The sequence below is a fragment of the Centroberyx affinis genome, unplaced genomic scaffold, assembly GCF_046629955.1.
Source record: "Centroberyx affinis isolate AG114_WGS23_722 - 3 ecotype Tasmania unplaced genomic scaffold, CSIRO-AGI_Caff_v1 ptg000348l_1, whole genome shotgun sequence".
Taxonomy (NCBI): domain Eukaryota; kingdom Metazoa; phylum Chordata; class Actinopteri; order Beryciformes; family Berycidae; genus Centroberyx; species Centroberyx affinis.
Genome location: NW_027279020.1, coordinates 1 through 24508, shown reverse-complemented (window position 1 = coordinate 24508; position 24508 = coordinate 1). Strand labels below are relative to the sequence as shown.

At 42.0% G+C, this 24508-nt stretch overlaps 3 protein-coding genes across 4 annotated transcripts; all 3 read left to right on the top strand.

The window, feature by feature from the left end:
* The first annotated feature begins 385 nt into the window (after positions 1 to 385).
* mfsd6l (major facilitator superfamily domain containing 6-like) lies at positions 386 to 5556 on the top strand. Of its 2 annotated transcripts, none has more exons than XM_071515410.1 (2): positions 386 to 525; positions 1352 to 5556. In XM_071515410.1, the coding sequence occupies exon 2, from the start codon at positions 1417 to 1419 to the stop codon at positions 3271 to 3273; it is 1857 nt and encodes a 618-aa protein (XP_071371511.1). In that variant the 5' UTR covers positions 386 to 525; positions 1352 to 1416; the 3' UTR covers positions 3274 to 5556. The 2 variants fall into 2 exon arrangements, with proteins under 2 accessions (XP_071371511.1, XP_071371512.1); XM_071515411.1 differs by having other exon boundaries at positions 396 to 632.
* A 469-nt stretch (positions 5557 to 6025) lies between these two features.
* LOC139641155 (bMERB domain-containing protein 1-like) lies at positions 6026 to 17217 on the top strand. Its single transcript, XM_071515421.1, has 6 exons — positions 6026 to 6104; positions 11358 to 11478; positions 14538 to 14611; positions 15460 to 15574; positions 16816 to 16886; positions 17102 to 17217. The coding sequence occupies exons 1-6, from the start codon at positions 6026 to 6028 to the stop codon at positions 17215 to 17217; spliced, it is 576 nt and encodes a 191-aa protein (XP_071371522.1).
* Positions 17218 to 20206: 2989 nt separating this feature from the next.
* Positions 20207 to 24412, top strand: LOC139641139 (target of Myb1 membrane trafficking protein-like; the record flags this gene model as incomplete). The annotated part of the gene is made up of 5 exons (XM_071515401.1): positions 20207 to 20219; positions 22954 to 23118; positions 23844 to 23928; positions 24038 to 24116; positions 24263 to 24412. Coding segments are annotated over exons 1-5 (492 nt in total), but the record flags the coding sequence as incomplete, so codon positions are not given.
* Positions 24413 to 24508: the final 96 nt, after the last annotated feature.

Below are 24508 nucleotides of genomic sequence, written 5' to 3'. Positions count from 1 at the left end.
TCTTAAACTTGCCACTAGCATTTTCCCAGCTGGAATTCAAACCCGTGACTGCAGTCACACACATGTTTCTCAAACCACTACACTTCTAAGTACAGATGTTAGAACTTCTACACTTCTATTCTATTCTATTCTATTCTATTCTATTCTTGACTACTCTAGTCTACTTAAATCTTCCTTTTCAGATCAAGGCAGAGCTTATTTTGGCTTATTTACGATAACAACTCTCTCATCAGTTTATTATTAGATGATTATCTCCCTTTTAATAGCAATAGATTTAATAGATTTTTACTAGTTCTCTCTCGCACAGTGTCATCCACACCGCCTGGGGGCGCTGCAGACATGAGTATGCTCACCAGGTGTAAACTACATCTCTACAGCGGAGTCTATCGCACTCACCGGCCCGAAGGCAACAGGTGCTGTCCACTCAAGAAAAGAGAACAAAACAAGGACGTAACGTTGAAATTCGAGGTGAAAAATGACCGACAGAAAAATATAAAGAACTTTGTGTCGGCAGAAGTCAAGAAGGTAAATGCTTAACGTTATCTTTTCCTCTAGCTTACAAACTTTAGTGTGTGACGTGGACTTCACTGCATCTCGATAGCCAGGAGAGGCAGGTGCATCCAACCTGACAGGTGATATTCGCAAGCCTGAATGTAGATATGCCCCTTTTTACCTCCGCCAGGGAGGTTATGTTTTCGGTACCGTGTGTTTGTTTGTTTGTCTGTTTGTTTGTCTGTTAGCAGGATTACGTGAAAACTACTGGCTCGATTTTCATGAAACTTGGTAGAAGGCTGTAGCATGGGCCAAGGAAGAACTCATTAAAGCAATAATGGCACGAACCTTGGCGGTTCTCCGCGTGCCCTTCTAGTATTTTATTTATTTATTTATTTTAAGCCCCTTTTTATGTAAATAATTACTATTCATTAGGACGGTTGTTTTAAAGCTGAAATAGTTGTATTCTTTCCTGTCTGTCTCACCTACTGTGACTTCCGGCGAAGTTATTGCTCTTGTCTGTGCAAGTTAAATAAGTTAATTCAAAGCCATTTATCTAACATGTGCAGTTATAACAATGAAATAACTGAGGCCTCAATATTTCTCGATGCTTTCTGTTTGGTAAACCAATAGTAGGCTACCAAGAAATAAGTCTCTTACAAGGAAGCAGGATTTTGGCCAATATTGCCAAACAAAACAAATGAAATCCAAATGCCTGGAGGCCTGAAAAGATGTGTTCATTCTATTGCTGCCTCTCTCACTCTCTCTCTCTCTCTCTCTCTCTCTTTCTATCTCTCTCTCAGTTGATAACCAACCCTTTCTCACTCTCTCTCTCTCTCTCTTTCTATCTCTCTCTCAGTTGATAACCAACCAGTCGCTCCATGTGAAACCTGAAACTACTTGGAGAGAAAGTGAGCGGCAGTCATGAAGAGGATCAAGCAGATTGACATCAAGGGCGGCCTGGCTCTGGCTGGCACCTTTACCTTCCTGTGCTGCTGTGCCAAAGCCTGCATCCTTCCCTTCCTCACCCTCTACTTCAGACAGCTGGGCCTGACTCCTGCAATGACGGGTATCATCATGGGCACTAAGCACCTCATATCGCTGGTCTGGAGCCCTGTGGCTAGCCTGCTGTCCAAGCACTACAATAAGAGGCGGATGGTGATAACTGGATCTCTCGTTTGTTCGGCAGCAGTTGCCCTGGTTCTGCTTCTGCTCCCATCTGCAGATGTGCACAGACAGACCAGCTACTGTAACATGTCTGATCTGAGCACCAGTCCAGCTGCCGGTCCGGATGATAACCTGCTCCTGACTAATGCAGGACCTCCCATGTCATCTACTCCAACTCACTCAGAAGTCACTACAGCTCCTGTCTCCCAGAGTAATGTCATCTTACCCATAAAGACACCTGGCGACACTAAACCTGCCCCTGTTTTGACGAGCAAAGCCTCACTTCACATGCTACAGGAGCCTCAGTATGTTAATGAAACTCATCCTCACCTATCACAACTGAATGTATCTGTGGTGGCCAATGACAGTCTTGGAGAACCAAATATCAACAGTTCTGTCATACATGGCAGTGCCTCCCCCCTGGCGCCCCCAGTGAGGAATAAGAGGTCCCAGGCCAACTTGGAGTCAGAGGACCAGCAAAAAGAAAAGAAGGAAGTGAACGAGGAGTACCGTTTTGAATTCATGGGCAGCCTGAAGACGATGGACGTTCAGCACCAACTCTTCTTCCTGATGCTCATATTAGTGTCGCTATGGGAGTCTGTATCCGCCCCTTTAGAGTGGACGGCAGACGACGGTCTGTATGAGTATCTAGACTTTGCGGATGCCTCGGACCGCTACGGCAGCACAGAGGTGTGGGGACTACTAGGAGCGGCCTGCGGGGTTGGAGGAGTGGGGTTGCTGGTGAGCCAAGTAAACTGTCTCATAGCCGGTCAGACCCCCAGAAGCGCTGTGCATTTCTACTGCTACGCCGGGCTGTTGGCTCTGGCCCTGCCTGTGGCGGCTTTCCTGCCCCTCTACTTGAACAAGAAGCGAGACAGGGCCAACGGGCTCCTCAAAGCCGTGCAGCTGGTGCGTGGGCACCCACGGGCCCTGCTGTGTGCGGCCACTTCCCTCCTGGTAGGGATAGCAGGCTCAGCTGTGGACAACTTCCTCCTTTGGCAGATGCAGGACCATGGGAGCAGTGAGCTGCACATGGGAGCGTCTCTAGCTCTCGCGCTGCTCTCACAGGCGGCCTTCCCTCTGCTGGTGGGCTGGGTGTCCAGACTCCTCAGCCCAGGCAGGGTGCTTCTTGTGGGGGCTGCGAGTCTGGTGCTACAGTGCCTCTATTACTCCTTCCTCTGGGGACCTTGGGCTGTGCTCCCTGCCCAGCTGTTGAGCTGCTTCAGCAGTGGAGCCCTGCTGTGGGCGGTGAAGGTACAGTGTGAGGATGTGGCCACGCTGGGGGCAGAGAGGAGTGTGAGGAGGGTCTACCAGGCCCTGTCTGGAGACCTGGGAGCGGGCCTGGGGAGCTTTGCTGGGGGGTTTGTGGTCCAGAGGTTTGGGCTGGCGTGGCTCTTCAGAGGAGCCGCAGCGGGTCTGATGGTGTGGTGTCTGTGCCTGCCTCTGCTCCAGTGGAAGGCCCCTCGCCAGCGGAGGATTAACTACTCTCGTCTTTTGGCAGCCGATGCCAGTGAGGCCAGTGACTCAGAGTCTGAACAGGAGAGAGACTGGCTGGATAAAGCAATGGAAGATGACAAAAGCAATAACAACTGTGGGAGGAGGATAAACCACTGAAACCAACTGAACACTGTAGTATGATTTATAATATGAAATGATGCATAAGAGGCATTGTATAGATATGATATAGGATTTACCTTTACAAAACCTAATAGCACAATCATTTTATAACATAGCAATGGGCATTATCATTTCCCCAGCAGGATTGCACTGCCAATTACAGACACGTCACTCTTTATCATCAAGTAGCTGCACCACAAGGGCTAATTGATTTTCTACCCTGACTGGTTTATTTGAAAACTAGGTATCTGTCATTAAGGCAACTTTTCTCATTAGAATTAATTGTTCTGGCATCTCCCATCTGTCCTGGAATTGTAACAGTCTGCAATTAAAGTCAGTGCCAGCCTTACTGATGTGTTTGGGGACTGGTCCCTGGGCCTTGTGAGCTTCCAAATTTACTACATTTGCATAAGCAATCATAGCCTTTTGTTAAGCAAACAAGGTAGCAGGATTTAGGGGTGGGCAGGAGAAGGACCAGGTAAGTTAGACAGCTTAGCCATACATGACAGTAGAAATACTGAATCTTCTAGCTGAGAGTGTAAATACAAGAGATGTGTACGCAAGGTGAGGCCAGACTGTGCTGGCATCCCGCCTCACCACACCCAGACAGGCTGCTTATCTGATGGTAATTCAGACCAGTAGTTAACACTACCAATGCTGCCACCACTGACTGTTGTCATTCTTAATGGGATTTTTGGTCATTTTGTGTTTTTTGACACTGAACTACTAAGACTTCTTAACAATATGAACTCACAAGTGATAACAAAATGATTGTACAAGCTAAAACCTGATTACTCTTCACTTCAGGTCTCTGCATATTTAACTGCTGTGAGTTCAGCTAATTCTCAATGACCTCTACCAAACTGAATTGAGTTGTAAGACATTTTTGTGTGATGCATGCATGTGTAGATGTATGCAGAAGAATTAGAGGGCATCTGTGTTTGCTAAACCTCTGTGTGAGAAAATGTTTGCCTAACCTGTATTTCAAATGGAGTTTGCCAAACATGCCTCAGGTCAAATGGTCCATTTTGACCTGTTTGGAACCAGATACACCAAGTCTGCATAGCACTTCCCCTGAAGCAACTGCTTATCTGTAAATGGTACAATGTAGATTAGGTATACTGCACAACTGAGTGATGTCAAATTAATATTGATATAAAAAGCTCCCTATCTATAATATAATTTAATTTATATATTCATCAGTCATGGCCTAGTCAATGTAATTACATATGCATTTGTAACCTAACATTATGTGTCTGGTGTGTTTTATTAGCAAGTCTTCTAGTCAATCTGTTGCAGACCAAAATAAAGAGTCAGCACATTGTGTTAAAAACAATCTTTCTCAGACTTGTTTGCTAAACAAGAGTGACTCCCTTTGTAGCTGAAAAGGTCTAAAAATGCAAAATCAGAAAACTTCTGTGTGTTTTCAGCATTTTCATGTAACAAAAAGCTCAGCACAGCATAGGCCTTTGGCACATCTTGACTGCATGCCATAAATAAGAATGTAGCTCTGCTGCTGTTCATGCTGCCACTCATGTGATAAAGTGCTATCAGCAGCCAGAAGACGTCATGAATGGTTTTTTTAGATCCAAAATAACTTCCAGACAGATGTCCTCCTCATGTTCTGACTGGAACTTTTCTCTGGATAGCTTTTACACCCTAAGCCTTTTTTTGGGACTTGAGAAAGAACAATAGGCTACTATAGAAAATGTTAGGTTAAAGACACAGCGATCATAAGCTGTGGGGATGACAGTGATTCTGAGGCTTGCTCTCTCATTTAATCCTCCTGAAGTATAACTTGATAAACCCCTCTCTGTGTGTTTAGACCCCTCTGTGGCTGTGGTGAGAAGTGTCTGTGTGCACAGCTGCAGGGGGTGAATGAACGAATGAATGAATAAATGCGTCTGTCCCTGGGCGAGGCGCACTGCCCCCTGCAGCACGGCGGCGGCTCCTGCAGGCGGACTGTGGAGTGCTGAAGTGGAGACGCAGATGCGGGCTGCAGTCCCTGACCATCTGGCTGCTGTCCCTCTAGGGCTTGGCTGCACGAAATCAAGTCATCCCCAGTACTTCGTTAACAACTGAACTCAATCAGGCGCGATGAAAAATTCATGATGAAAGACAGCTGGATTCTCCCGTGGTTAATGCTGTTGTGGTTGTTCGACGCGTAGCAGACCATTAGAGGGACTGCTGCTGTTGTCTGATATTTTAGTCTTTCTTATGAGTTGTGTTATGTTATATTATTTTATGTTGTGTCTATGGCTGTTAATTGAAAAAAAAGGATGATGGTCTGATTTGTGCATTAATTTGATCTCCCCCCTGAGAAATGAATGCATTTTCCTAAATAAAGTTAGTAACCCATGCACTTTTATATTTCATCTTGGCTGTGTCATCATCAACAATAATCCATGCTGTTGGGTTTTTGCAGCTCTCTAGTTGTGGGCGTCTCACTCTGTTTAACTGTGTGCGCCTCTCACAAGGTGGCGCTTCATCGCAGAGATCAGCTGGCTCCGGTCCGCGCTGCTGAAATGATCCACAAGCGTCAAGACTTGGATTCAGCATCTGTTGGCAGCATTCCTCCTGTCAGCATCCCTGACGCGCTATGGCGATCCTGTACGGACACAGCAGATATGTGTTATAATTTATATTTAGGCAACACACACATTTCCTATACATTTTCTGTTCAGAGAGACTGAACACCGGGATTTCTTCTTTTATTTATTTATTTTTTAAAGTCTGCTAAACTGAAGATATGGAGAAAGAAAGGAAATCCTCTAAACAGTATGGTGCTTTAGAGCAGACCCAAGTGGACGGAGCAACCGAGAAATCAGGTGAGATTCAAGTGCGAAAGTTGACTGGTATGCATGCTTGAAAAGTCTAATTAGTCATCATGATTAGTCTAAATTAACTTTTGAACATATTACACACTCCCAGTGGCCTGTGATTTCTTTACCCAGTCTATGCTGTAGGCTATTAATAATTAAGATTAATTAAGATTTGCCTGTTTTTTTTTTTTTTCAAGCAGCAAAACTCCAAAGATGTGTGAGAAAGGTCACTGGGTACACATACTGTACAAGACAGAGGCCTAACTGCTCTTAGATTTATAGAAATGTCTCACATGAGCTGTTTCTACATACCGGAAAAAAATACATTAGAATAGCCTATGTTTAGAGAGATGTTTCAAAATATACAAAAAAAAATATCCAGACCACTTGCCGGTAGATGGGCTATGGACATGCCTTTCTACTGTAGAGATGAATTGTTCTCCAACAACAACCAGCATCAACTTTCTGGCAAGTGGGTGGTGAGATATTTTAAAAGAGTTTCACAGAATGGCAATCATCCATCCTACAAGCGATCTAATGCGGTATAGCCCAAATACCTCACATGCTCAATCACCCTTTTGTGAAGATGGCAGTTTTTACACTTTTATTTAATGTAATTTCCTTTTCAGTTCTTGCAGAAATGTTATAGCATAGCAACTGGAACAGAACAGAAGATTTGTGAACCTGGGAAACAAAGTGTTGAGCTGTTCTTTTCTAATACTACTGATAACTTTGTGCAAAAAAGTATTTTGCTTGGACCAGTGCTAATGATCACAATCTTTTACAAAAATATATTTCTTGGGTGTGCAGGCACTGAGGGAATGACATCTAAAGTCTGGAGTGGGCAGCAAGGCGACCTAAAGAGCAAATTTGCTTGTTATCAGGAGGTTAAGGGAAAAGAAAGTGAAATTATAGGAATCAGGGGACTTTTCTATTCAAGTTGCAGTTGATGGAGACCCCTCTTATCTCTAGCATAATGTTATTAATTTGGATTTGGATATTGCTGTGTGGCTAATCAAAGTAACAAATAACCTGCAATTAGCCATTGACCAGGACTCTGTATCATCTCTTGTTCTCCTTGATTTAAGTGCAGCATTAAATACAGTTGATCATGAAATTAGTGTGAAAAGCTTAGCAGCTGGCCTGTGCTATAAAGATTAATTTTGGCATTCCTCAAGGTTCAGTTCTAGGTTCTCTATTACTTTCATAATACATGCTTCTCCTCTGTAATATCATCTGTAAAAAACAAAAAAAACAAAAAAACATGTTCTGTTTCACTCATCCAGATAACACACAGCCTTCTCTTATAATAACACCAGGGGAACAAAATATAACAAGCAAAAATATAACAGAATAACAAAAACATTGAGTCTGTTTTATCAAAAGAGGGATGTAAAACAGGTTTTCACCCCACCAACAATACATTTTCTCATTCCCTGTAAACCTACTCAAACCCTTCACTCAGAGGATGGAGGTCTCACTGTCATCTTCTGCCATATTCAAAAGAAATCAACTGGAGACAGATCCTTGTACAGAGCTGCTCCTACCAGGATCAGCTTCCTATCCATGTCAGGGAATCTGACATTTTCTTAGAACTTAACAAGACTCATACAGACTAGGATCTAGCTTTACTCCCACCATATCAGCCATCCCTTTCCCTCCCTTTCATTTAGTTCTTCCTCGAGACACCTTTGAGCTCCTGTTTCCTGTCATTTTTTTCTTTATTGCTGCAGACTTGCCCTAGTGTTGCCTTGGAGCTCACACACACACACACACACACACACACACACACACACACACAAGATCTGCCGTCAGATTGCGATGTTTGTTTTGTCTTTTTCATATCAATTTGTTTCCTTTGTTGCCCTGCAAAGCACGTTGTGACAAACCTGCCTTACTGAAATGACTAAATTCATTCAATCGGTGAAGTTTAGTTGAAGAGAGAAAACAATTCTGTCCTTGGGTCACACTTTATTTAGATAGTCCAATGCTGATACTCAGCTTACTATCAAGTGACAATGTGTTACTAAAAAGTCAGTAGTACTACCGTCTGTGTAATCTGAGTTATCTACTAAGTGATACAGAAAGGCAATGGTTTATGTGATCAGGTGTAAAAATGATATGCAGGCATTTAAGAGGTGAAAAGAATGTGCAGCCAGTTAACAAAACCGGTCTAATAAAAGTGGCAGTTCATCAAAAGTAGAGCGATTTTGACAGCAGGCTTGGAGCATTGCCTCTGGCGGAGGATTGCAAACAAAAGAAACACCTTAAGGCTATTCAGCGCAGAACCTGTTAAACAGCAAATGATCCACTGGTAATTTCTGTGTGTGTGTGTGTGTCTGTGTGTGTGTGTGTGTGTGGCTATGCACATGTAGCTGAATGAAGGTGTGCCATCATACAGAACAAATGTGGGTTTTGGGGGTGTGTGCATATGTGTGTTAGGCCTGCTATCCCCAGTGATTTGGCTTGTTTGATTGTAATGTTGTCTTTTCACACAAGGTCAGGTAATTAAAGGCCTATCCCAGTGCTGCTGGATGACTCATAGCTGGTTGGTGAGGAGTAGGAGGCTGCAGGGTGGGCAGTGCCGTTATTCAGTGGTGCTGAGTTACTGGGAATTAGTGGGCTGTCAGAGTGTTGTGATCTGGAGCTGAGTGTATCCACAGAGTGCAGGGGCAGAGTTTGCTGTCAACCCCGGAGTAGCATTCAGAGTTCATAATTCATTCATAATTTGATATTTGCCTTTGCCTCTAGATAGATAACTTGGTCATTCCAAGTTTTCCTAGGTTTTCCTTTGCATTCTTCAAGTGGTTTATTGGACCTAAATGAGCTATAAATTACACCACTTAAGCAATATAATCCCTCAGAAGCAATGGAGAGATGGACACCAACACCAGAGTTTGAATTCTCAGTCACTTATTCATTGCATTGCCTCAAATTCAACATCATGTTTCAGAACCTTGTCACTTTGCTTAGAATTTCCAATTTAATACTAAGTAGATGCTAAGAAAGATTAAAGATTAAGATTAAGATAAAAGATTTTGCATGTTTTACAATGGTTGCAGTAAGACTGACAGGAACGATTCATTCTGCATTATTTTCTACATAGATGTCCATGTTGTTATCAACTTGGATCGTGATGCAACTCACAATTTTTCCTTTCAGTTTTCAGTTATAATGCATGAAACATATTCCAATGTGAGTTTTCCTCCTGGTGTTGGAAAAGCATAATCTTTTCTGCGAGAGCAATTAAAGCAGTTCACTGGTCTGTGACCAATGAAACGCACAGAACCCCTCCGGACACTGCTGCTGTGAAACTGAGTAACTGTTAATGAGACTGCATTACTCTGTTCTAATTAATGACCTTAACACAGTTCATTATAGATTCATATTTAAAAGCCCATGAATGCTCAGCAGTAACCCCCCTGCTCATGAGTCATCACCGATTCTCTGCCATGTCTATTTACCCTTGATATTTATCTTGCTCTGCTATCTGCCTTTTACTGTTGTTGATTTTGGAGGAATGGTATTTGATATGTACCTGAGGATAACCCTAATCCTAGCATTAATATAAAGTCAACTAAACTTGACAACACGATAGCAAAGGATGATGGCAGATAAATTTACTGCAGTTTAGAGGTTCAGCAACCACAACCCAACAACTTTTTAAATTGGATTAAACTGAGCACTTTTATAATCCTGCTACTACTTCTACTAATCTATTTTTTTATTCTTTGAGACATGTATAAGCATCAGTCTGCCCATCCAGCCAAGCGTCATGCCAGTCTTTAGAGGCACGTTTCATCCATGCTGCTCCAGAGCGGCAGCAGCTCAGGGAGCCTGCTGCTGCGCACATGCAGAGATTAGCAGAGTCCTTAAAACAGCAGCTCTGCTCTGGTCTCTCCCCTGCCTCCAGCTCATGATCATTTAGCTCTGTGGGGTGGAGCTAGATAAACAAGCTGCAATTTCTGCTCCCTGTTTCCGTGGTGATGCCTTGATACAATGTGGAAGTATGCAGTGAAGTGTTGCTTGTGTGGTTTGTCGTAAAGAGTGAAGGTCCATTGGTGTTTGAATGCCTTTGCATGAGACTGAAAAACAACTGATATGATAATTAGATTGAAGACAATGCTAGAATGAAGACTTCTCACTGATATGATTTTGCACTTTCTAGAAGTGAAGAAAAAAGTATTCACCCTCTGTTTGATTTTCTGCATTTCTTTTCATTTTTCACAATGAATTTGGTCAAATCTTTTTGTGGGTTGTAGTAGTTAAGAGGGAGTCTGAGAGAAAATATGATACCAAAGTTTGGTGCTTCTCTCATTTGCTTGGTATGCAAGGCAGTCAAACATACAATGTTTCAATGTGAAAAAGTAATCACCCCCACCTTCAATTAACTCAACACAATTACTGATAAATCAATACCACATTAATTTTGAGATTTTTATATAATTACCATAAGCACACAACACCATCGGCGAGAAGATTGTCACTTGTCACACTTGCAGGAAATCCACTGGATTGCTTTATGGCACAAAATATGAACCATAATGCAAGTAATACACAAACAATTTCCACTATTCTTACTGAATAGTTTCAGCTTCTCTGTAGCTTCCCTCATCAGAATGCATATTCACTGGTATCAAGGGCTCTTATTGGCTCTTATCTTTTATGGGCTGTATGGGAAATGTGGCCTTCATTTTGAGAAACACAAAATGCTGCACATAGAACCTTTAAAGAAATAATTAGCGCCAGCTGTTCACTTTGGTTAACAATCAGGCTTGATTTGGGCCAGCTGTGCCCAATATAAATCTAAAAAACTATGGCCCAGCACAGGTGCTTCTGCCAGGTCCCTTTAATACTTCTTAATGGGGTTTTAAGTGTAGCTGTGTTCCTTATGGTATTTGGTTCTAGTACCTGGGGTTTAAAAAGAATAAATGATCCTCTTCCAGGTACTCCACAAGATTAAATCACTTAAATCAGGCTGAATTGTTAACCAAAATATTCAAACTTCTGTGTCTTTTTCTCTCAGACTCCCCCTATAAACTACAATCTACTAAAAGGTCTGAGCAAATTCACTGAAAAATGTACAAAAATGCAGAAAATCAAACAAGGTGCAAATATTATACTTTGTCACAGCACTTTTGAATAGAAGATGAGATAAGAGTGCATGCGATTTAGTATATATTCAGGTCAGATTAAATGTTTGTCTGAATCCCATTATGGGACCCAGACTAATGTGTTTTGGTCTTGTCTCCCTTTCAGCAGAAGATACCATTTCAATGGCTGACTCCACCATTACGATCAACGACATTGAAGGAGAGCTGTTCAAAATCGAGCGGATACGGGACATCCTCGTACGGAGGGAATCAGAGCTAAGATATATGTAAGAACCTGATCTTCTTTTTTAACAGAACTGCTCCTGTTAACTGAATACATCTCAAACAGATACAAACACTGAACACATCTGGCACCAATTTATTGCTACGAAAAGCTTAACATTAATAATAATAATAATAATAATAATAGCCTACATTTTAATTGTAGAGCGCTTTTCAGGGTACTCAAAGACACTTTACATAAGTTAAAAACAACACAATAAAATCATATAACACACAAGATTAATCACACATTAAAAGCAGTTCTGAAAAGGTGAGTTTTGACTAGTGAAGGAAGGAAGGTTTCTAAAGACAAGTAGGCCAAATCTACCTAAAGTAAAGTCTGCAGGCAAAAAGTGGCCATTCGCAAAATTCTTTGTGGATCTCTAAATGGGTACAGACGGTGATATATTCTGTTTGGCCTACTTTGGTGCAATTTGATCATATTTGAAGAGGGATTGTGAGAAAACTCCCTCCTTAAACATTGCATGGGATACTGACATAACACCATGACGACATAAGCCCTAAGAGGCTTTGCCTTCTTGCCTGCTCCCTAAATGGCTATTTTTTGTCTGCCGCCCACACATGTTGTTTCACCCACAGAACTTGAATGGATAGAACAGTCTTTGGCTAGTACAGCATAAAATGGCGATGATGAAGAATGGCGATGATGAATTTTAGGGTTAATTGCTGTGGTGAAAATGTAAGTCTGGGTATTAAGACCGTAAAGTCTGTCACACTTGTTTGAGAACTGTGCAGATGTGTCTGGTGCATGAGTCCTTAGCCAACTGTCAAAACTCAGCTGAAAGCTAACGTTAGCGACAAGGTTAACAAAGCATTATCCAAGACTGTACTTCTCTCTCTAGCTCTGCTATTAACATTAACATTAACATTAGCATGTTAGCAATCCATGGCAGCAAGGAGACAGAGAGGCTCCTTTGGTCCTTGCTGCAAAAGCCTCTCACCTCAGCAACCTGCCGTAATACGGAAGCTAGTCCAACGGTTTACATAAAAATGGCTGACTAAGAACAGTGTCTAGAACTGTATAATGCGGCCATAGGAAGAATCAGAAACAGTAAATATCTTTGCTGGGGTTATTGTGTTGCTGGAAGAGATGTGTGTTACACTCTGCGCTAATCGAGTTTGTGCTTCCACAATCAAGTCATGAAATCAGTGTTGTGGTAAAGGATGATATGTACCAGCTATTCCACACGGTTCTGCCTCATGTTTTCACTTCTATCCATGAGCTGGCTCAGTGGGTGAAAGTGACGCATCAATCCACCTAAGCTTATCTCTAATAAACACACAAGAATCATATGAGAGCTGTCATGGCGTATGTGCAGTGCTTTCCTCCTCGTCTCCAAGGACCTGCGTGTATTGACGTGTGTTTTATATTAGCTGCAACACAGCCAGCACCCGAAGGCCAGCTGTCGCTTTGACATGCAGGGGAGATTTGGTAGTAATAATAAAACAACACAAATGTGCCTTTACTCATGTGAAAAACGAATTACTCTCACCTTTTTCATGCAGTAGATTTTTTCATCAATTAAGGTAGAATTAAATTTAAAAAGAGATACCTTTGCATGGGGTTCCTGTAAAAATTAAATGATAGCCCTCTTAGTATTCAGTGTGGTATCTGGCATGTAAAATATCTGGATTCATATTTATGTGTTCCACTATTTAAGGGTTACCAATTTTGTTTTACTATTTCTGCCTAAAAAATTCATTCAAAAATTCTGGGAAATGTGACAGTTATGCAAAGAATGAAAAATATTGCTCTAAATGAACAAAACTACAGTTACACAAACCATGAATAAACAATATGGAGTAGGAGCATATGAGTCAGCCTGAAATATAAACCGCTGAAGTACCTTGAAGTATGCCATATTTTGCATAATCAAGAGCTTGGAGTATACATTTTTCCATCAGGGGTCATTTTCCTCTTTTTGCCATTACTGTAATAGCAGCCCGACACTTGTGAGTGCGTCTGACCCCTGATGTTTTGAAATTCCCATCAGAGTCAGATAGTGAAATGAGATCCGATACAGTGAGGAGTGATTCATTCACAGAGAATAGCGCCGGGGCGTTGTTTCAACTAATAAACCCGCCGAGCCCGCAATCATCTCGGGCCAAAACCAGGGGAAAATCAACACTCTCCTGTTGTTTTTTTCTGTTGGATAACCTCTTACAATTTCACACTCATACCACTGTATGCGAACTTGGAAATTGCTTTGCTGTCATGATGCAAAACCCATTCTGTGTTTTAAGCTCTGGAGGAAATAACAATGCGATCGATTTCTTTACTTGCATCATTGCCTCTGTGGTCTCTTCTGTTCTTAAGGTTTTCCCCCTACAGTAATGAATCTATAATAATGTGTGCGTATAATAAAGTGTGTGTGATTTTGAGGAGCAGATGGCATGGATAGAAAGTTCTGTCTGACCGGACACACAGGGCAGATGTGGGGAAAGTGGCTGTGTCAAGGGGGTCGTACGTGTCATCACGCTCAGTACTGACAGCTGGTCTCCTCTGACTGTTCTGACTGACCGTGTCGGTCCGTCACACCGGTGCCACTTCTCAGCTCTGAACGCCCGGCTGAACGCCCGGCTGAACGCCCGGCTGAACGCCCGGCTGAACGCCCAGCTGAACGCCCGGCTGCCCATAGGGATCTCTCGAAGGACAGACAGAATAGACATAGAAATGTTGCACTGTCCTAAACAATGCAAGAAGAGAATACAAATACAACTGTGCTTTTTCATTATTTAGATATACCGGCTAAAAACGGCCTCTTTTTTCATCTGCCTCATTCTCAATTGCTAATTATCAAGAACAATAAGGACTGATTTGTTTTTGTCAGCACAGGTTTTACAGTACAGAGAAAAGAACAGCATGTTATAGTAAGAATCGGTTACTCTCATCTCTGTTTGAGCTTTACTCTTCTTGACTGAAGATCTATTTTAGCTATTATTTCTACCCCTAGCATCACAATGCAAAATAGAAAGCAGACCTCTCTATTCATGTGGTCATGGGGGAATATTTGTCCCTGTTTGTTTTGTTTTCTCTGCACAGGATGGACGACATCCAGCTCTGCAAAGAAATCACAAGGCTGAAGAAAGAGCTTCAGAAACTTGTCTCAGTTCCAGGTAAATTAGAAACCAGCCGTTACCTTTCTGTGTGCTGATTGTGACCTTCAGTTCAACCTGCAAACATTTTGCTCGGGATAGAGTGCACCTTGTTTTTATTTGCTGTATTTACATTGCAGAGAAAGCACACGCACTGTGGCAAAAATGGTAAAAATGTTGTTATGAGAAGCAGTTCCCTCCATGACAAGCAGTGAAGCTCCAATTTTCACTCAGCTGAATAAATAGGACGCTGTTATGAAGAAAAATGACTATTTGGAAGAATACATACCCTCTGTGCACTTGTCACTTTTATGTACATAGATCTCACTTTACATACATATACTGCTCTATATTCTATTCTATTTTATTCTTATTTTATTGTTTCTCTTTTTTCTTTTTTTTACTGCTGAGCTGACCTGACTCTCATCCAGCACTTCTCATTGTATTGTTGACCCTGTGTTAAACTAAATATGACTAATAAAATGAAAACCTGAAATTTGAAAGAAAATAATTCACCTCTAATGATTGTGTTATCACCTCACGCAAATTCAGTCGGCTTTGAATATAAATGTGCCTCAGAATTTCAAGGCTTTCTCTGACTCAACTTAAAGGCTCTGTGAAAATGTTCACACTGTGTGCCAGTTCTCACATTCATAAAGTTTAGATGACAGACTTCTCTAATATAGAGGAAGGTTGCTATGACAACTCGAAAGATAACTAGCTGAGGTGCTGCAGAAATGTTTTACTATAAAATACCTTACACTGCAACAGTCTGTATATTTACTGCAGTAATTACTTTTTTTACAGTATTATTGAGACTCATTGACAGCTGTACTGTGTGTTTGGCTTGTTCTGTGACTGTTGGACAGACAAAGACAAGTCCAAGGAGGACAAGGAGAGAGAAGAGGCGCTGCTGCAGCAGATCCACAAGCTGGTGGAGACCAGAGACTTCCTGGTTGATGATGTGGAGTTTGAGAGGCTGAGGTGAGCTTATTGATTTGACTGAGGAAAAGGTCTTTCACCAGGTGGTATTCTTCTAACACACAGGCTCTCCAGAGGCTATACAGTGCTGTCTGTTTATAAGACAACAGGATTCAGAGAGCAAAGACATTTTCCTTAAGGCAACGGAATGTAATTCTAATGGTCCGGGTGTCCAAACCGCTCATTTCACTCTATAAAGATGAAGCTGTTGTTGTTGGCATGCCGTGAGCATTCGGGATGTCAGTCACTCAGAAGAATAGCTTTGTCACCGTACATTTTAGTCCATGGGCCATGATTATTGTCCACTCAAAATAAAGATGACTCATTCATTGTCCCTCCTCCCTCTGAGTCATAGCCCCAAACCAGTTGGAGCACCTCTGCCATGTGACTTTGCCACTTGAACCACATGAAATCTTCCCAAATGCATGAAAAAATCTGATTCATCTGACCCTGCAAGTAATGTGCCTAGTTAAGAAGACACAATCCTTAAAGTTGAATCATTTTCTTGCGTGTCTGGCATGATAAATAAGTTGAGATAAAGCACTTCAACAAGTTACGTTCAGCCTGGACTATTGATCCAGTGAGGTGGATTTTGTCCAATCTCCATAGTTCTGGCATAAATTGTCTTCTCTCCATTGGGAGAATCTCTGCCCCATATTTACACTGAAAATGAAACAGTAAGTCAAACACACTGAAGAAGCAAAGCCCCTTCTACCACACACATGGTTTGTTTATGGTGCTAAATTAGCTGTCACCGATGATAAGCAGGCAGTTGTTATTCCGAAAGATTGTCTTTGAGTGACATGTTGACAGTTCTCAGAAAGATTGCACTGAGGTGGAGAGAAGCCATTATATTTCATTATTCAAAGTGCATCTGAAAATGAAATGTGGGGAGAATTGTGTAGAGTTGTATTGGTGAATTCACACCATATAATAGATGAAATGGTGGAAATCCTTTTCAGCCTCCTTCTAAAGCTCTCTATCAAACACATTAAGTCAAGTCCAGTCAAGTCTGACTAGATGCAACAAACGTTAAAAACGCTTCAACATCACAAATAACTACACAAGACACAAGACAAACACACACAGTAGCTGACAAGACTGTTAAGAATCAGAAGTCATTTCACTACACTGCCACATTCTAGCAATAATAGTAATACTGTGACAAAATACCAAAACATTGGAAAAACAATAGATCAAAACAATATTAATGACTGTGTTTACATCTTAAAATCTCCCCACAGGGAAAGAGAGGAAGACAGAGAAATGGCAGACTTCTTACAGTCCAAATTTCCCAAGAATTTGAATAAAAAAGGTGAGTATGTCACCATGTGGCTGTGATTTAGCAAGCTTCCAGTTAAAAACATATTTTCTGCTAGATTATTATTGTGACACAAAAACTTGCTTTCAATAAAACTTTGCCATTGCTCCTTTCTTTTCATGATATTTGCGTGTAAAATGATGAGCAGGTAGGTAGTGGTTAGGGTGGCCGTCCTGTAACAGAAAGGTTTGCATCTGCCTTTCAATCAGGTGTTCTGCAAGATCAGAGGGTCTCCAAAGCCCAACAGACATCAACCCCGTTTGTCACCAAAACTGGACTTACACTCCTGAAAGAATGCTGCGGCTTCACCTGCTCCATCATGTAACGGTCCATCCAGAGGAGAAATAGAACTTTCTGTGCTCAAAAGTGTGTGTGTGTGTGTGTGTGTGTGTGTGTGTGTGTGTGTGTGTGTGTGTGTGTGTGTGTGTGTGTGTGTGTGTGTGTGTGTGTCGCGCGCTACTCCACCACATGCATGTATATATGTGTGTCTGTGTGCCCCACAAAGAAAGATTATCTGTGTTTATCTTTATGCTGATATGCGTATAATGTAAAGAAAGTATATATTTCATGTGATTTGCCACTGTGAACTACTGTGTTTACATGTCCTGTAGCAGGAAAGCTGACAGGTTTATGAACATTCTGTTGTTATTCTAATGGCTCCTGTCCAATTAAGGTAATTAGACATTATTATGGTTGCTATGACTGTGCAATTATCTATTTGTGATGTATTAGACCCTGTCACTTCAGACATCCCCCTGGGAACAAACTACACTCGCTAATCTGCCTTTGCCACTCGCTGTAGCGCTGTGTGACATTTCACATGGTCACGGACGACTGTCACCCTGCTTAACCTTGCCAGGAGTCACTGCCCCGGCTCACCGCCTGACTGTTATAAACACATTATTTCAGATAGGGTCTAACACGTAATGCTTTCCTCTCTGGACTAGCTTTCATTTAAACTATGATCTGGACCAGATATTGTTGCGATATACATGTATAGTGGAGATGGTTTTATGGTTTTGTGACGTAAAGCCCCTTCTGAGACTGCCTCAAAAAAGCATCTTCATCTGGGGTAAACTATGTATTATAGGCAGGGTTTGACAAATGTGACACATGATTATGCAGGAGGCATCTTTGACGTGCTTTCAAATTGCAAATATTGTTTTAGTGAAATAGTTGCCAAATGCTATTCAATTGCACGGCACTCCACAGCCCTAAAGTCTTGGACTGAGCCCAGTATAATAGAGCATTGTCGACATTCCTGTGTTATGCCTTACGCTCTGTGTTTTTTAGAGTATTTTCACTTGTATGTAAAAGAAAACACATCATAATGCGTTCATGATCGGTAATCATTTTGTGTGGCTGCGACTGTACAACTTATCCAGCTTGACAGTGCTATTCTAATAAAGAGTTTTAATGTTCTTCTGTTCTCTGGGTGTTCAGCATTTCCCTCCAAAATCAATTGCTATCAAGAACTAAGTACATTGTAGTTGTTATCCCATAAATGAGCATGTTGTGGTTTTGCAACAAATTGAATTGAATTGTTGAATTGTTTTGTTATTGTACTGTGGGTAATTACTCCTGTGCTTTCAGATGAATCTTATAGGTCGTTACTTCACTCACACAAACGTGCAAAAACACACACACTCGTCTATATGCACTTGCCACACACACACACACACACACACACACACACTGCTCAGAGACATCTGTGGGTGTTAAGAGCACAGGAGTGAACAAAGTAAACTGTCACAGTAAGCGTGTTGGAGTCGGGACTTGAATATCTGACCTATTCCAAAGAGCATCCAGCCACATCTGCATGTGTAACTGCCATGACAACGGGCTGAGATGTGGGGGAACGTTGTTATTGTCCGCTACAGTGATGAGAGAACCAGCTGGTTGCAATTCCACTCTGGAGCACATAACTCACCTCAGCTGCCTTCCTTCACCTCTCTCTCTCTCTCACTCACACACACACACACACACACACACAGATGACTCATCCAGGAGACTCAAAGATGCATTGTGATCCATGATAGCTTTGGCTCTGCAAACCTAAGCACACAATAGCAAGGCCAAGTCATTTGAAAAGGCGAAGGCCCGATGTAACAGGTTCCTGATGGAGCGCATTGCCTGACAAAGACACATATTTGGTTGAAATGTTGCAAACATAAAGCTAAATGGGAGCAACATTAGGTGTGCAGGTATTCTTTTTCCTTCTTTTTCCTTTTTCCTTCAATGCACCAGAGACAAAGTGCTATTTTGTATGCACATGCCTCTGATAGAGCACTACATATTCAGTCATAAAGAATATGATATATATGAAGGGAACTGGATGACATGTGGCAGTGCATTTCATTGCATTGTTTTGCATACAATGCCTCGGATGTGTTTTGCAGCGACCCTGTAGTCCATGCTCATGACAGTTGATAAAGGCCGTCACAGCTGGTTGCAAATTACCAGACCTGTGCATCGGCGAACAAGGCTCTCCACTGCATTTAATTTGCAGCCTGAGAAGCCTAATCAGTGGGTTGCATACTGTGAATACAGACAAGTTACCACCAACCCACCCTAATTGGATGCTACTGAAAACCCTGCCTGTTCTTGTACGTAGCGATGGCTGAGACATGAAACAGTCCCTGGAAAGGTGATAACATGCCTCACCAATTAAAGACAATTTCTGCCAAATATGTTCTTTTGCTTTCTTCTTCTTCTCTTTTTTTATACCACCTGCCTGGCTCTCCTGTCTCCTCCGCCTTGAGGGTCTCTTCTTTTGTAAAGCTTTTATAATCGCAGGCTCAATCTTGGGGCAGACGAATCAATTCGTGGTACGGCCCCTGCATGTAAGAGCTGCATAAGCCTCCTGCAGGTCAGATTTTGCCCCCCTGACAAATGCCTCTGACATTTACTCCAGGGAAACTAAATGAGAGATCTTTGTGAGTGTACGTGTCAGATATTGAGAGCTGTGTGTGTGTGTAAGAGAGAAAGAGAGAGAGAGAGTTGGGAACAGAAACGGAGAGAGATCTGAGCTGTCTATTACAGTGGAAGGATATCTCACGCCTCTGCCACATCAGGCCTTATCAGCACGTATATTCAACTGATGCCGGTCACACTGCTGAGTTTTGTTCCCTAGCAACATAAGAAACATGACTTTTAATGTGACATTTTTATTTACCAGCATTGAAAAGTACGATAAATGAAGATTCTTATCATGGCTGTGATTGCATGGACACAGCTTGATTGACCCAGCTGCAGGTTCCATGAATTTGCAAAGATACCTATTATAATCTGATAGGTTCCAATGGTGTGACTCGATGCAAGGTGCAAGTGAGATCTTGTCCATTGAAGCCCCACTCATATTGCCACCTCTCTCTATGTCTGATAACCCAACTGGATTTTTGGAGGAGAATTAAAAAGCTGCTGGGGTGTAACAGTGAGAGATTGAATCAATACTGGTGGTTAAATGTGCAGGTTCCTCAGAGAAACTCCAATCAGGGAGAATCTGATCTGATCAGAGGCCATGCAGACCTTCATCCCAGCACCTTAACCTTAATTTTACATTTTGAAAACACATCTTATTGTGTAATGAATGACATTGACCTTCAATATCCAGCATGTGTCCCCGCTGTCTCACAACAAAGGACTGTGGCCGGATTGGCTCAATTTCCGCAGAAAGAAGAAATTGCATTTGCCAGACAGTGACCAGGTTCCAAATTGCACGGAATCCATTTATGTGGCCAATCAATGTTTATCAATTTGACAGTGATAACGCAACATCTGTGACATTTCAACCTTTTGGATGAACACCACACCGACATTTCCAGTTCCTCACGTGTGGCGTGTCAGATTCCCCAGAGAATTGAAATGACAAACAGTCAGGATGAGAACAACAGCCATACAGGAACAGAGTGAGGACACTGATGGGAGGCAGATGTCACAAAAACATCACATTTGGACAATTTTACTCTTTATTTTCCACATCACATGCAGGTACAACTCGGAGTTGTAGTAAGACATTACAGTGATTGGTCATTACCTGTATTTGCCTCCACACTACTGCATAGCAACCCTTGAGGTAAAACAGACCTGTTGCCAAGTTGAGAATAGTGGTTGGAACCGTGCTGCAGGCTTCACCCAGGCAATAACGGTACATTTGCTCCGGCACGGATATGAAACCATTACTGATAAGATCATGGGAGATTTTTCATTGCAGGTACCTCAGGCAAACCTGATTTTCCATACACTGCAAAGAATACTGGCTCCCCCTCGGTTCCATACAGACACACACAGCACCATCTCTCATAATACAATCTATCGTTGCAAATGTAGCCTTGATTATAACCTTAAATGTGATGGAGACTTGGAGATAAACACAACTGGGATAAATATGTTTTCTTGAGCCTAAATTGTGATAGCAAGCCATCTGTGACAGCGAGCCGCCCGCGTCTTTATCTGTTCTATCACCCACATAATGCCACATAATGTCGCTTTTAATGAGCAGAATTGTATCATCTCCACTGGTGTAAACAGAGGAGTGGGTTGTACATCACCAGTGAGAGTAACACCTATAATCTCTGTTTCTCACAGGGCTGTGAGTCACTGAGTCTGAGTCACTCGTTGCATCTTTGGCACAATCAAACACAATAAATGTCTTTCCTCGCCACAGCTACTCCAGCCTACGTCAGTGAAAGTGACATTTTTGTGAGTAAACAGTGGGTCATTCCTTGGAAATTCACAAACCCAACATTGTATTTTGTTATTGTATTAGCTGTTTTGTGAGAATGAGCGACATTTAGAAGTCACATTCTTGGTTATGTGTGGTATGGACAATAATAATCATTAGTCTTGATCTAATTATAGTTCAGGCAAGAGTGTTTTGTTTACACTGAGTAAGGCTGGAGGTCATGAGGGGAGCATCAGGCATTATTCCCAGATCTGGTATGATGTGGAATGAAACAGTGCACCCATGTGGCAGAAAGACACGTCAAACATACGACACAGAAAATGAGATCCATATTTCCTTTCTACAGTCTCCTTTTGCCATACTGATTTATTACAGAAATTGTCCGTGTGATTCTGTCACATAGGCATACACACTCTTTCTCAGTGAACTAGTTCTCTCATTCCATACAAAAAAGAAAAACATTTCACATACTTCAGAATATAGTCACAAGAATAGGCCAAAATGTAGCCTATATGATATAGCTATATGGATATATGCTGTCAACAGCACATAGGTTGAATGTAACTCAATTAATGTCACATGGAAGAATACATTTTTCTGGCCATTTGTTGAAATACATCTCTTAATGTATTATATATAATAATATATAATATATGTGAAATGTATGTTTCTCAGTATAGGAAAATGAATGGCTGTGCTTCTCATTTCATGTCTCATTCTGATTTGGTTGCTTTTAGTGTTCAGGGCCTTGAGGGGACATAAAGGAGACTGACTTTAATTGGACAAAGACAGTGTTACACACAATGTTCAGAGTTAATAATATGTGAATATTACCATACATATATATTTAAATATAATAGCCGAATAATAGGAAGAAGCAGAATTATAACTGAAATATAATACATGATCCATAATAAATAACACATAACAATGTACAGTTTACATTTTCCTTTTGTTATGTAACTGTAGTGATTCTAGTAAAGAGGCAAATTCATAAGAGTAGTCTTGAAACCTGGTTTTCACTTTTGAGAATGAGCATTTGTGAAAAATGTGTAAAATTTCCCCTTTAAGATCACATTCACCGTACGATGTGATTTCTCATCTCTGTCTTCATAGTAACAGATGACATTCTCTGCAGATTGAACTCCTTTCAAAGCAAACGGTTAAATCATCGCGGGATTTTGCAGTATCATATTACAATCCCAGAGTATGTGACATAACGACTCTATTTCTCTTTTCACCAGTGTCTGGAATAAAAAAAACAACATTGAGGAGTACAGTAAATGTTAATCTGGCCATCCTATCTGAATGGATAGCACTTTCCCTTTAATACATGACGTAATGCAGTTCAACTGGTGCTCCACTTCGCTGTGTGAGCTGAGCTGAGCCGAGCCGAGCTGTCTGGAAGACGAAGCAGCAGCAAGAAGAAGAAGAAGCGGGGCTGTTATCGGGACCGGGACGTCGGTGCTGCGCCGGGGTCAGGACACAAGATGGAGTTTTTAACAGGGAATCCTTTCACCACGCCGGTTGGACACCGAATAGGTAATAAACCGTTTAATTGCTGTCAGAGGTCGTAACATTATAAATTACTACATCGTCCATTCATCGTCATGCACCTTTACTGGAGGTATTTGCATTCAGCGGTTACACTACAGCTTCTCTCCCGTTATTCATGTGTATTATAAAGCGTTTTGATGAACGGATCGATGCTCGTGTAACACATAATGAAAGAAAGAGTCCAAGTTATATTTATCAAGATTGACGGTGCAACAAAGGCTTATTGCTTGATTGGCGCGTCCACTGCACAATGATAACAGAGAGGCGGGATTAAGACCCGCCGAGCCTCAAATTGATTGGTTGTGATCTTTTCTTTTTAACGTGCAGTAGCTGGGCGGGACGAGCAGCTACAGACATCCTCCTGACCCAAATTTGATGTAGCCTATGCTCGGCTGTAGGCTAAACCCATCTAAATGAAATGCTTTAGAGGAGATAACAGTTAGCTTTAATCGATTTACATGAATGAAAGTATCAGCCACTTAACCTGTAGGCTTTTTTTTTTTTTTCAGTAAGAAAAGCTGCTTTGATACTGTTATGTTAAAGAAGAGATGGCTGTTCATTTAATTTGTGTGCCAAGCAGTAATGAATGAGAAAGTGAGAGAAAACAGAAGTTATGTAATCATCATAAAGCCAAATTGCTGAGTATATTTGTTACACCCACTCATTTCATCATTTGTCATTCATCTTGCTCTTCTACACCTTTTCCTCAGAGCGTGCCAGCAGCTCCAGCCTGCCGTCAGAAGACTGGGCCCTGAACATGGAAATCTGCGACATTGTCAACAGCACAGAGGAAGGGTGTGTGTTATCTGCAGGCATCAGGAACCAGCCAGTCCTCTGGAGGTTGCATTCCTCTTCTGCACCGGTGATTTGTCACGCTGATGGTTTAAAATTTCTCTGATTGCAGACCGAGAGACGCGGTCAGAGCGATCAAGAAGAGGATCGGGGGGAACAAGAACTTCAGGGAGGTCATGCTGGCGCTGACGGTGAGTGTCGTTCCCTCTCTCTCCCTCTCTCTCCCTCTCTCTCCCTCTCTCTCTGCGTCGATGAAGTCAAAACCCAAGCCCCCCTGCCTCAGCTGTAATCCATGTCGGTCAGGGTCTCTGCTTACTCTGACCCTCCGTGTTGTCAGGTACTGGAGGCCTGTGTGAAGAACTGCGGCCACCGGTTCCACATTCTGGTGTCCACCCGGGATTTTATCGAAGGGGTTCTGGTCCGGGCAATTATACCAAGGAACAACCCTCCTTTGGTTCTGCATGACAGAGTGCTCAGCATCATACAGGTGAGAAATGCCACGGTTGCCATGGCAGCATGGGGTTGACTGAGGCTGTAACAAATAACCATGTAATAATCATTTTATTATGCCATTCATGATGAC

Bases quoted from the DNA above. Each gene is read 5' to 3' on its own strand.
- mfsd6l (XM_071515410.1), top strand. From the start codon at position 1,417: ATGAAGAGGATCAAGCAGATTGACATCAAGGGCGGCCTGGCTCTGGCT.
- LOC139641155 (XM_071515421.1), top strand. From the start codon at position 6,026: ATGGAGAAAGAAAGGAAATCCTCTAAACAGTATGGTGCTTTAGAGCAG. The intron at 6,105-11,357 runs GTGAGATTCAAG...TCTCCCTTTCAG, and splicing joins CGGAGCAACCGAGAAATCAG to CAGAAGATACCATTTCAATG. The intron at 14,612-15,459 runs GTAAATTAGAAA...ACTGTTGGACAG, and splicing joins GAAACTTGTCTCAGTTCCAG to ACAAAGACAAGTCCAAGGAG.